The sequence below is a fragment of the Pagrus major genome, chromosome 6 (genome assembly GCF_040436345.1).
Source record: "Pagrus major chromosome 6, Pma_NU_1.0".
NCBI lineage: Eukaryota > Metazoa > Chordata > Actinopteri > Spariformes > Sparidae > Pagrus > Pagrus major.
The window spans coordinates 31297605-31311526 of NC_133220.1; the positions used below are offsets into that span (position 1 = coordinate 31297605).

General features: G+C 39.0%; 1 protein-coding gene across 2 annotated transcripts in view; it reads left to right on the top strand.

Annotated features, from left to right (window-relative positions):
• cntn6 (contactin 6) overlaps positions 1 to 13272 on the top strand; it is a 71709-nt gene extending 58437 nt beyond the window's left edge. The window contains exons 20-23 of one of the 2 annotated variants that reach the window (XM_073469010.1): positions 3018 to 3130; positions 3964 to 4132; positions 5115 to 5132; positions 13244 to 13272. In XM_073469010.1, the coding sequence (XP_073325111.1) occupies positions 3018 to 3130; positions 3964 to 4132; positions 5115 to 5132; positions 13244 to 13272 (329 nt within the window). Of the gene's footprint in view, positions 1 to 3017; positions 3131 to 3963; positions 4237 to 5114; positions 5133 to 13243 lie in introns of those variants that run through there. The other variant, XM_073469009.1, reaches the window with a different exon arrangement.
• The last annotated feature ends 650 nt before the right edge of the window (positions 13273 to 13922 follow it).

Below are 13922 nucleotides of genomic sequence, written 5' to 3' on the forward strand. Positions count from 1 at the left end.
AGATATATAATACTCATTCTAAGATAACAGAAGTGAAAACATAATTATGAATATTAAATCCTACACACTGGAGCTTAAAGAGAGAAGTACATTTGAAGCTGTGATCGCTGCATTCACAGCCTCAGACCACAGAAATGCATCAAATCAATGACGGTTAACTGTGTTATTATTGTTATTATTATTATGTTATGTGCAATTGCAAATCGAGGCCAGTCAGTCACTCAATACACATTTAATATCTGACTTCTGGCATGCAAGCATGTATATTCAACCTCAGCTATTTCACAATCTCATGCTACATTCTATGTTCACTTCAGCCGCTCTACCACTGAAGCTGTTTGCTGAAATATGATGCAGTAAAGTCTTTTGTGCTGCTTCAGGTTGAACTTTTCATTTCGTCCTATTTCATCCTGTGCTTTCAAACACATACATTAAGGGTTAATCAAAGAGTGTGGGTTTTCTTCTATTTTCTTGACCTCCATTTTTCTCCAGCGTCCTCCAGAAGATTGAAGAGGAAATTGTATGAAGTGCATTCTTCTGCAGCACCAGGGGCTAGATGCATACAACTCTATGTAGATTCACATCCAAAACTGTGTGCATGCACAAAGACAGAAATATGTATACCAATTAATTTTGTCAGATTTATACATTTGTGCGAACCCCTGATTCTGTTTATAAGTCTGTGTCAATGTGGAAACAGGCGGGTGCTTCATTTCCACTCCCACAATTATCCATAATTGGATTTAGAAATGCCCTTAAGAAAACCATTTGCATATTGATACTTGTGCCCGCTCCCCTACTCATTCAATAGTGGACTCATCTCCATCACCAGGAGCCATATAGCGGAAAAATCACATGTGGTTATCGCACTTCCTTATCAATAAATAACGTTAACATTCCACTGTATTATATTATATAATATTATATTATTATAACACTGTATATACTACATTATATTATATGATATCATATTATATTATTATTAACACCGAATTACATGCGTGTATTGTTTTATTGAATTCTAAGCAGACTGATCACATTTGGTTTTAGGATTAGGCTACTAGCCTATAATTTTTGTCATGCTTATGGTAAATAAATAAGTGCATTATATGTTTAGCTGCCACTGTGTTACAGGCTACACAGCAGAAAGGCTTACAGGCCACTTAACCTCTGCATTGTTTAGATTAATTTACCTCCCAGTGAGAGAGAAAAGACGGTCAGAACTGGTTCAAAGTGTCAAAAAAACTGTTTCCCACTATTTGAAGACGTCGATTAAACATTCACATTGAGGGCACACTCACACTTGGCCCAGTTGCTCCTCCCCATCCCCTGCTGCCCTGCACTCACATTGCCCAAGCCCGGTTACCTATTGTTCATACGTCATCACATCATAGCGTGGTCGCTAGAATGGGGAACAAGAGAGAACATGACTAACTTTGCTGACTATTTTGTGGCTTTTTTTGCATTGTTTTGGTCATAGACACCTCTCTCACATTCCTGGATTTCTTGATTATAGAAGGCGGCATAATACAAATGATTATACTTCATGTCCATGTTGCACACCTGTGCGCGTGCTCATTCATGAGCATCCGTATTGTGCCGAAGTACACAGCATTGTACAGAGCGCTCACACTAGTCAAACAAACTGGGCTTCGGGGGTCAAATGTACTTGGGCACAGTACGTATGGCCTAGTGTGAGCGCACCCTTAGACCATATTTTATCAGGATTTACAATACTGGCTATCAACTGATTCATTTTGATGTGGTTTCTTAGTCAGGCTCCAAAATTATGATATTTGCACGATATATGATAAAAGGTGTTATAAAGCAATAAGAAATGTAATAGTGAGGGTGGGTCTCAAACCAGCAACCTTATAAATAACATACAGCTGCCCTAACTGTGCAGCCAAGAAGGCCACCACACTGTCTTTGGAGAAATATCTTCAATAATCGATACCGTCTCTCTTTCACCCTACAAATGAACAAATTATCAAACAGATTACATGTGTTTTCTACATGTTGATGTTGTAACCACATTTTAGCCGCTTTAAAAGTGGACGAAAGGACTTCGTAGAGCTTTGAACCGCATTCCACCCAATTTTCAAATAGAAATCAATGTTGAAATCCTGGTTGGTGCTCACTGGGGTAAATGTTATTTATTGCTAAGGAAGCATGAGAAACATGTGATTAAAAAATGATACAAAGTGCAAAATAAGACAGTGTAACAATATAATATAATATAATACAGTGGCAATTAAATCTTACTTTTTGATAAGTGCAATAAACATGCATGATTTTTTTCTGGAGCCAGACCCCCACTAGAAAAACTACAACTGATTGTGTTTCATCACTGTTGTTCCCCATCAGTATCAGAAGTGTAACCATTAAGTACAGCTGAGGCTATTTACAGCGCCTGCACATGAACCTGTAAACCATAATCACAGTAATATGTCAGTCATCATTATAAAACATTAGGATGATTAATGATTCATCTATAGAGCTCATCTGGAAATAGACTTTACAAAGTGCTTCACCATTACGGATCAAATGAAAAGATCACTAACAGGGTGGTAAAAATTCAATTTAATAAAAAGAATGATAAAATTCATCACTGATTAAGAATTAGATCTTTAAAATTCACCTCTCAGTGCCATTTTTACAGAATGCTAGACTGAAAAATAACACAATCAGTGAAACTGGCAAACAACCTAAACTTAAGTCTTGTGCCTCTCACTTTATATGTCCTCCTCATCATTTTAGCCACAGCTATCTCTAGAAAAATGTGTGTACACACATTGTCTGAAGTTTGTGAGTTCCGCACATTCTTCCTCCACAAATACCAGTTTATGTGTGAGAAAAGGAGTATGCATGTTTTTTGTGCGTACACATCTTATACATCCGGCCCCAGATAATCACATCAAGGCAGAAAGCAGAATTAGTGTAGAGAATACTATTGATCACAATGATTTATTCATTCATTTGTGAACCTTGTGTCTGTATAATTACATGTCTTACAGCTCCAAGTCAGCCTCCAGGGAATATTGAGTGGAACCTGACCAACTCAAAGATCTTTCTAAATTGGGAACATGTCAAGGCAATGGAAAATGAGTCTGAGGTGACAGGATACAAGGTGAGTTTGTCAGAGTAATAGCAGTAAGTCCAGAACTGGGGGAAACAAATAGAGCCTCCGCAGCTGTCACCCCAATAAATGGCTTTCTCATTGCACTGGAAAGATAGACCTGAGCACTCCAGTATTACATTATGGATTGGCCCTGTCTGGCCTTTCAAAATTAAAAGATCTGTTCCAGGTGATAAAATAGAAGGCGTCATGCCACAGAAGGAATTCAGCTTCTCCCCACCAGTACGACAATGAATCATATTTGATCTACTTTGCATACCTGCATGAAAAAACACTGTTTTTGATATTGCTTTTTGATAATGCTTTCCACAAATATATATATATATATATATGTGTGTATATATGTATATATGTATATGTGTGTGTATTTGTGAAGCTGTAAGGGAGACAGCAATGGCTTAATAATTTGGAGAAGGCAACACTGCGAAATAAAAGTGGAAATGTTAGTTTTAATGTTTTTAAATCTAAATTGACAGTTTGGCTCTCTGTTTCTTTTGAACTATGAAATAAAACATTATGCTGCATTTTGAAGAAGATGAAATTACACAACTAAATGTGTAAAAAGGATGGCTGAGGTCCTGTTCTGAAAAGCCTTTACTCCTCCACTTTGAGTCATCGGGCCAAACCAGCACCTCGCGAGGCATTTCGAATTCATTACCTCCTCTACAGAGAGACTGTATAATCCAAATCTGGCTGCACACACTCCTCCTGCTTTTGTTTTTACACACTAATTTAACATGTTGAATGAAGTCATGACGCTTTCAATTCTGGCTGTTGAGGCAAAAGAATGAAAAGTTCATCCAAGGCTCCACACTCTCCTCCAGGTTATGTATCGTCAGAACTGGCATGGCAGGACGACCGTACTGGAAACCAATAAGACCAGTGTGGAGCTGCAGATCCCCTCTGGAGAGGACTACCTCATTGAGATCAAAGCTCTGACCAAAGGGGGCGATGGCACCAGCAGCGGGCCCATACGCATACCAAAGATGTCCAGTAAGTTTCAAATACTGTGCAGCATGCAAATGATTGGAGTTGGAATTAAGCAGAGAGGCAGTGGGATGGGTGCACTCTGTGTAACTAATCCCCTGTGTGACTGATACTGTTTATCAGCTTTGCCGTAGCTTGAACAAGGCCTTCAGAATACACACAGAAATTGCAATAAGACTGCGCCACATGACTAGGAAGAGGAGACACAAAATATACAAAGTAATCTCCATCCACAAGGTTGTGTTTTCAGTCCTCTTTTTCTGTCTGTGTGTTGGCAGGATGGCTCACAAATACTTAAAAAGACTTACTTGGCCATAAAAAGTGAGAATGCAACCACATTGAGATGATATGTATACATTTAAATATACAGTAGCAAGTAACTGTATATGTGCACATTTCTACATATACACAAATGCACATATATGTAGGCCTACATATGTGTATATATGTTGTTTATACCCTATAAACAATAGGGGTATAAATCACCTTTTTCATCACGACACTATATTATATTGATGCTTTTGACAACAGTGCGATATTTGCAGATATCAGAGAGTCTGTCATGATATGATTTCGATTCTATTCAATTTAGTGGCCTGTGATCGACATGAGACATATCATATGACCATTTAACACGATAGATTACAGAAGAAGCTGCTTTTGGCCATAAAAAACAATAAAAGTAATTGTGAAACGGACTCCACTCACACACAAAACAATGCTTAACAAAAAGGAACATAAGACTTGCAGTAACATGGCTCAACTTGGAACTTGACTTGACTTGAAGGAGCCTGTCACTTGAATTGCCTAAGAAAAAATAACTTGGTACTTGCTTGAGACTTGGACCAAATGACTTGAGTTACATATCTGTGAGATTGTAATGCAGACGTTTCAGGGGTAGGTGCTGTCTTGCTCTTACTATATTTAAGTTCTTATAAGGCCAATAGGATTCCATGGTTAATATACATTTTTGTTCTTGTCTTTCTAGGTCTTAACTCAAAAGGATGTGTGTGTCCAGTTCCAGTGAAGATTTGCTGTTTCATGATGTTCTTTGTATTTTCTGTGTTTATTTTGTAGCTTCTTATTCCTTTAAAATTAGCCCTGGACATTAGAATGGATATAGTCTCTGATTCTCTCCTACATGTCAGATTTACGGAATAAGCAGCCAACTAAAAGGGTTTCTCAACCAAAACTGGATGAGGGGAGTGTTCTGACAGGTTGTCAAATGCCCACAAATCTGTGGCTGGACTGTTACTCATAGGGAAACAGCATAGTTAGAAATATATTCATCTGCCTATTTTCAGGACCACTGCAATCCTCCAGGATGCATGCGCTTGATAAACATGGACAGATGAATTTCTTATCTGTCATTTTGAAATGAAGCTGAGCACGGGTTCATGTCCCAGTTTCCCCATTCTACTGTCTGTTTCCACCTATTTTGCCTCAAATTCCAAGTTATTTTCTTGGCTTGCTGTTAGGGTTAGGGTTAGGGTTACAGACCAAAAGGTACAAGTTTCACTTACTTCACATACTACACATATACCATCGTAAAGAATTCGGTTGATAATAATTCACTCTTGCTCTCATCATTTGGACTTAAAAGTGTTAATCCTTTAAATGAAAACAAATTCAACTACAGCCATATGTCATTGGTAGTAGAGTCACACAATTAAAGTCTAGTCTTTATGCTAAACCTGACTCCCAGCTCTTGCTCCATAGTCAATGTGCACAATATGATAGTGGTGTTGTTATGCTCATCTAACTCTCAGCAGTAAAACCAATTCACATATTTCCCAAAATATCAAGTATAGGTACAGGGTGTACCAGTATCCACAGGAAACGATGCATGCTCCCATGCTCTGTGCATGTTGGTAAGAAGTGGCTTTGGCAACAAACAATGGCTTATCCAATGAAATATCTCATAGTGACTGTAAAACCTTGTATCTTATGGTTCTTTGTTGTTTGTTTGTATACGTGTAGTGCCTGATACAACACACAACCCAGAACCACATCATAATTTGTTTAGTTTATTTCACAGTTCACATTTAGCTCTAAGTAGTATGAGCTCAGCTCCTTAGCCAAACTCCCAAACAAACCAGCAGTGTTTGCTTTAGAAGACTGATTTTGCATTGCATTCCTCTAATATAACAAAAAGATCAAACCTGATGCAGCAGAACCAAACATACAGGTGTGTTATGCTCAACATGTCCTCATAGCTAAACAACAGAGTAGGTTGTTTGCCAGTGAGTGCCAGAACGGCATGTATGATAGTTTGAGGGTAAGAATGACAAGTGTACCAGACAAATACATAATTAACATTGTCATTGTTTAGGAAATTATTTTCTCTGGGGTTACATACGTGCTGTGAGTAAAGTAAGTGGGGTTATGCTAGTAGCAGCTAATGTAGCCTCAATTCTCCAGTCTCAAGCACAGATGAGGATTGGGCCACAGAGCTGGCTTTTTCTCTGCACCCCTAAATTTGTTTCATTTTCAGGTTTAAGATTTTTCAAACTTTTAAATAGTTTTTTAAAAGCTGTACAAAAGGCTTTCAACTCCCTAAAGCTCCTTTTTAAATCTATTAAAAACTTGGATTTTGTTACAAAATCTTAAGGTCTCCTTTCAGCACAGCATGGACTGAATTCCCTCAAACTCTTTCTTTGGCTTTCTCATTTGAAAGCGAACACCTTGGAAAGTACCCCAGATACACCAGACTTTAGTAAATTAGATACATGTAACAACATTAATTTCACTGCATTTCATAGCGTAGGTGTTCCGGTGCAGCCCTGGTATTGTGCACGCAACAGCACTGTTTACTTATACACATACGTAGAACAGAGCCATGGTTATGTAATTAGTAACACCTGTGCTTTCCCTGCTGTGACAAGTCAAAATGACTGCTGTTCAAAGGCAGCTCGTTAATGAGAAGCTCGGCTTGTCCATTCCAAATGCACTAAAATGTATCACACTGTAATGGCTAACGTTGCGCAAACGGTGGCAATTAGCGTCATTCCTCCTTTAAAAAAATCATCTGTTCATATTTTTCTACTATTGGATGATCTAATAAATACAGCTCATATTAGTTAACAATGCAGACTGTGCTAGTTTGTTTGGGGTATACAGATTCATCACATGTTGCATGAGGTTTAAGATACATGTGTAACCTGATGTCACCGCCAGTCACCACAGGTGTCACCAAATCCATTAAAACAGACAACCATCAGGATTTACACTTTAACACCAGCCTCTATTCATCCACAGAGTTAGGACAGTCATACACGTTTTCTGTGTTGATCACAGCACTTGAGCACTTGGATTTGTTGCTAAAATAGGTTGTTGTTTGGGAACAGATCCTAAGCTAAACTCTTCACAGGTGTGTAACAAAACTGCTTTGCCTTATCAACTTTATATTCTTTAAATCTGTCATCGACCGTCTTTAAAACATGCAGATTGTATTACGTTTTGCAAAAGGGCAGGCCTATCAAACATAGAATGTAAAATGTTACTTGCTGATGTAATTTTGCGTCTTGTACCCCTAAAAGTGATATAGATTAGTATAAGAGCTCTCCTGAATCTCTCTTGTGTTGCCATTTCTTTGAGAATTGTTTTGTGCAATTAGTGTGATATTCATTAAATGTCAACATAGGCATCCACCATACTGACAAGAAACTGCATCTTAGTTGAGGAAACATTTATCTTTGAACAATTTCCATACAACAAGACAAATCAGCATTCATATCTTGCTATTTAAAATACATTAACTGTACGTTACAGGATATCAAATTTTAGCACTGAATCTTTTACACATAATTTACATTTATGATTAAAGAAAACATAATAGATATTATTACATGATCACATTCAAATTGAGATATCATTTTCTGATGCAAAATAGTTGTAGATGAACATAACAGACCCTTTTCACAGCTGATAATGCAGGAATACCACAGGTGAGACCAGTAACATTAACGATGGCTCCGTTCATTTAAGTGCCCCAGTAGGCGATGTCAGTGAGCGAGCGTGCACAATAGCAGAGCCCTGCTAGCTCACCTAAATGGAATGCAGCCATCTTTAATGTTATAAATTCCACCTGTGCTTTTCCTGCTTCGACGAGTCAAAATGTCTGCCGTGAATAGGGTCTGCTTGTAGGAGACAAGTTGTTACCTTCATGCAATGCACTACTGATTGATTAAAGGTAAAAGAGAACGGTTCACAAAAGTTACAACAAGCGTTGCCATGGTGACATGTAAAGATGTAAAGATGTGCTATTGTAACATGTAAGATTTCAGAATTGTTTGCTATGCACAGATTTCAGATCGTCTGATGCCTTTTTATTATGTTGTACATACAGTCACAGGGTGTGCCATTTCCAACACATCTGTGTGACACTTTTGGGACGACACATTTTCCTATTAATATTTAACATACAGTATGTTTGTCATATAAAATGTTAACCAAACATCTGTTATTATTGTGTGTGTGTGTGTGTGTGTGTGTGTCTGTGTGTGTGTGTGTGTGTGTGTGTGTTGCTGGAAAGTATAACACAGATATTATTATTATTATCCTGAAGATGAGACGCAGATGTTGAAATGACATACTCAAGATTTGTATGCATAGTGTACATCAACCCAAACTTTACTGCTTTGAAGGATTTATTATGTGATGTTCCATTACCCAGACCTTTTAATCCCTTTACATTTTCCTATTAAATGCTTTTATGAATCATTTTTATGTATTTTTTGCTAGAATATCTCTGTATGATGTCACAAATTTGTATTTGAATTGTTTTCTCCTTTCATTTCTGATTAATCTGCTTCTTTAACTGAATCTGCAATTTGTTAATTCTGTAATGTAATACCATTGTATTAAAATAATAAGATGTCTCTGTGAGATGACAAATAAAAATTTTCACATTGAAAGCCTTTAATCAGTGGATGTGTTTTAGCTTGTGGGACTCATGCGCCTCACTGGGACGTAGCAGATCGTGGTCTCGGGGGATTTCTGCTGTACTACAGAGTGTACAGTGGAAAAATCACAGCAAATCTAGTGTGTAAGTACACTGAGGGATCCGTCTCCTGTGGGACTATAACAGGTGTACTAGTGAAAGAAAGGTGAGGTGAGAAAGAGGCAGAGTATTCCCTCGGGACTAAAGACAAATTAGCAATAGATTTGTTTTCAGAAGTTGCTTGAGCAACGACGGAGATAAAGACAAAGATATTTCAATCAGGAGAGACTCGTATTTTTTTGAGTGAACATGAAGATGTATTGCCATGTGTGCAAAAAGAATGAGAAAGTTTGGCGGTTAGACTCGGGATGAGGTTATATTTGGGGAAGTGATGAATCTGTGCGTAGGACTGGAAACCCCCTGCTGGAGTCTAGACACTGGTGGCGGTGATGGAGGAGGAAATATCCTGTAGATCTGACGATGGGGGGGAGTTAATTCTGGTGAGTAAAACTGGATATGAAGAGCTGGAGGAGGTTGGGGTGGAGGAGGGTCACACAAATGCCTGAAATGACAGCTGACAGCAGAGAGGAGGGTGGTTTTAAGTTTGACAGCAGAGACATGATTGGCTGATTGTTTTTTTCGTGGCGGAATCTGGTTGGTTAAATGGAGAGGGAGTACAGGAAACACCCATGGTGAGGTGAATGGAGGGAGCAGGGAGAGAGGTGAAGGAAAAGATAGGCTTCCTGATTGAACTTAGGCTGAGCTTCATTATTCTACTTAAATACATTCATAATGGACCTCTGACAAGTAAATGACAGTCTATCTGGAATCTGATAGTGCACAGAATATGCAATTTTTACAACAGTCACAAACAAAAGCAATCCCAGTTATTATGAAACTGCTGGTCTTAAAACAGTGTACACCAACTGTTGGGGGATCTATATAACTCATGATTACTCACAGATCTGATTTTAAAAGAGAAAATATATCAGAAGCCCTGTCGGTTCTTAAACTGTCTCACATAAGAATGTGCGTAGTACTCCACAAGACTATCGACCTCATGCTGCTCACTCCTTTTATCATTGTTACCCTCAGTGTTACTGCTGGCTACAGAAAAAAACAGTTTGGGGATTTTTGCAATAACAGTTTTGGCAAATCGCTACCAAAAGTCAAAGCACACTTGTTCCGATCATTCCGCACATTTTGATGTATTTTTGTGTAGGTGAGGGCAATGCTGGACTAGTTACGTGCTGAAAAGTCATACAGAAGAATCCAGGATAATTGTAGTAAGTATGTCAAATAATAGTGTGCTATGTGCTTTTCACATCAGGCAAACTAAATTATCAGCAGGAACAGGTTAACAGAACAGACGACTAGACAATAATGACTTCTGACTGGATTTAAATCCAAACTAAACTGACGAGGGGAGGGGGTGCAGGTGAAGAGAGTCGGAGAAGCACAGTGAGGTTAATGATGTGAGGAATAATACAGAAAGCAGGAAAAGGGCTGATGGGCTGGGAAGAACACTGGGAACAGGGGAGGGCTAAAGAAGCTGATGCAGGGCAGGAGTGGAGGGAAAAGCAGGCTGGGGAGGAACACAGGGGGGAAACAACACTGGGAACTGGGCAGGACTAACGAGGGTGATGCAGGACAGGAGTGGATGGAAAAGCAGGCTGGGGAGAAGCACAGGCAACACAAAACCCAGAAAACAAATAAAAGGAGACAGAAATGACAGGACCATGACAGACAGCTGCTGTGGACAAAAGTCTCTCGTCCTCCAGCTCTGGCAGTGCATTATATTGTGAAGGTGGTCTGATATATATAACATGCGCCTACACAATGCAGAACATTCCCACATCCATTGTAGACGGGAAGTGAAAAGACAAAACAAAGGGAGACGGAGCACTTCCTTGTCGCTGACAAATATTAGGTCAGCAGCTCCAACAACTTGAGATAACACTGGTGCTGGTCAGATGTGGACAGTACGTTATGAATCCGATGTAAGTGTTCTGCAGTGAGGTTCAGTTGGATTTCTTAAACAACAGCACAATGCTGAAATCAGTCAACGGTAGCCAATTCAGGGTTGAAACAAGGTTAATCCATTCAGTCTCTGCAGACAGAACCAAGTAAGAAACAGGAGTTGAAGCTCTCTTGTGTCTGTAAATAGTCAAGCTTCCGTACTCATCAAGCCAGTGCATTGTAGGCTGCCAAACCATTCATTAAAACAATATATCACATCACAAGAAAACCATCATGTTACCAAACAAACGGCAGGTATTTTAAAAGACTGTCTGTCGATCTTAATATCACCTGGCAGCCTCGTGAGATATCACACTGATCGTTGTACGAGAATATGTTGCACCTGCTATTTAGAGAAGCAGAATATTTAATCAAAGTCATGTACATACACTCATAAAGTTGTTATCAGCGGTGACGATCCAGGTTGCAATTAAATGTGTGATGGATTAGGCAGTTTATCTCTGGCATGAGTCCTGGAAGATAAAAATCAGCAATGACATGACTTTCTTCAGAGCTCATTGGAAGCTTCCTGAGCTCAGCTCATAATCTCTGTGTCATAAAAAAATTGATTTACTGTAAGTATGTCCAACATGGCAGGATGTCTTTAGGTTTTTTAGTTTTTTAAAAAACTACATCTTGAAACATTCTCACTCGCACATTTCGAGGAAGAAAGTCAAAAATAAATCGTAATGTGCAAGCGTGACACATTTTAGCACCATGATATTTGGCTCACCCTGTCTGACACATCATTTAAGTTGGAGACCTGATAAGGCCTGTATGTTAAGAATTTCAGGAACTTGTGTCAATATACTCTCCCAGGACTCATTCCTGCTTTACTAAAACCGCTGCACAATCTCCTTTGACTCTAAGCCGCCTGTTCTGCTGGTGCAAAATTCGGCCTTAAATATGTAAAGCAACTGGAAGAACCAGAGCTTGACTCACAGCTTGTAGCTAATCCCATATTCATGGAAATCTCCTGAGAATGGCAGCATTTTCGAGGAGGGGCTTCTTTACCTTTGCTGCGCTGTGCATGTTGTGCTGCTCCGAATCCACCTCCGCTCATTATTATCAACATGCGACGCCTCATGTGGGACAATCCGGAGAAACTGCTTGGGTCACCTGATAAGCACGGAGTGATCTGTCAGGAACTAAACCCAGAGCTCTTATTTTATTCTACACATCCCCGTCACACACACACACACACACACACACACACACACACACACACACACACACGCTGAGAAAAGTCAGATATGGAGTGGATTGGTGTGGAGAGGTAGGCAGGAGGTTCTGTTCCTACATCCAGTTTGAAAATATGATTTGTTGTTCATATTGAAAGTGAGTTGGGGGTGGGGGAGAAGCTGACAATATTTTCTGGTATTGTTGAGGTGTAGGCTGCGAGATATGTCAGAAAGTGACAGTGTGTGGACCTGAGCTGAGCTCTAAAGTAGGGATAAAGAAGTGTGATGGACAGAAGATTGGCTGGGAATTAAAAAGACCACGAGCCCTCTCCAAGCACCATGGGACAGCTGACAGGCAGCCTGTAGAGCTCTCCTTCCAGGTTCACAGGGAAAAGGCTCTGTGTGGAAGACCACTGCTGAAGGATCAGACTGACAAACACTGTGGTTATCACTTTCATTCTTCACTTGAGTCTGTGGGTGCCAACATTTCTTTCCAGAATCGTATGCTAACCCTTGACATTTTGCTGAGGCTGCTGACATGAAATAATCATAAATCCTAATTTAAAAGATACCATGGAGGGAAAAACTTCTTTCCCTCGCTGTTGAGGGTTTTTGCCTAACATAAAACTTAAAGCGTTATTTTGGTTTATTTCAATTCATGCCCTATGTTCAGACAGCATAAGGAAGGTTCAGGGAACACAGTGCCATCGCGACAACAAGACTAACAGGAAGAGAAACAAAGCCAACAGTCTTTTTCTGAAAATACAACAGAAAGAGCCATCAAAAAAGTCAGTAATAATTCCTCATTGCACGGAAAAACTGCCGCACGACGGCAAGTACGCTTGGTCAAAATTGAATCTGAAGTCTGTAAATGGTGATGCATGGAGAAATATTTTTCACCCTCATTTTCTCTTCTAAATAAGTTAAGTTGACCTTTGAGTTCATACAAAATCTGTTTCATTGTCTGAGCACTAGTGTTTCTTTCCCCAACATACTTTATTTAAATAATGTTGTTGTGTTCACAGATTTTAGCTATTAACTTGTTGACTTCAGTCTTATTAGCACTGATGGGAATGATGAGAGCACTTAGAGTGAGGCAAGAAAAGTTTTATTCGGGCATCTTTCTTGATCAGACGACAACAAATAGTCAACATTCCTTCACAGTAAAACACACAAGGAAGACATTAAATAGATGGATTTAGTGAATAGAGATTAAAATAAACAATAGGCACCCAGTGAACTGAAAGAGGCAGTGACATCATTCACATTACACTCTAGTCTTGCTGTTTTTATGTTTGTTTTTTTATATGTTAGCATGGCCAAGTTTGTATGATTACAATGCTTATTATTTAGATTTATTATGTACATCATTTTCAACATTTTAGTTTAGCCTGTTACAGTGTTGTCACAATACTGGAATGTCCAACTTCAATTCAATACCTTGAAAAGTATTGATATGATATGAATTTTAAAATGTTGATACCAATGGGAGAAGCGGCTTGTCACTCATAAGAGAATAGCTTGTTGGGTCATTTTTTAACCTTAAAATAAGAGCTTTAAAATTATTTTGATGGTATAGTATCTTGTGTGGTGGAAATCCTTAAACAGAAGTGAACAAATAAAAGATGAATCACAGAAGGTTGTCTCTGTGCAG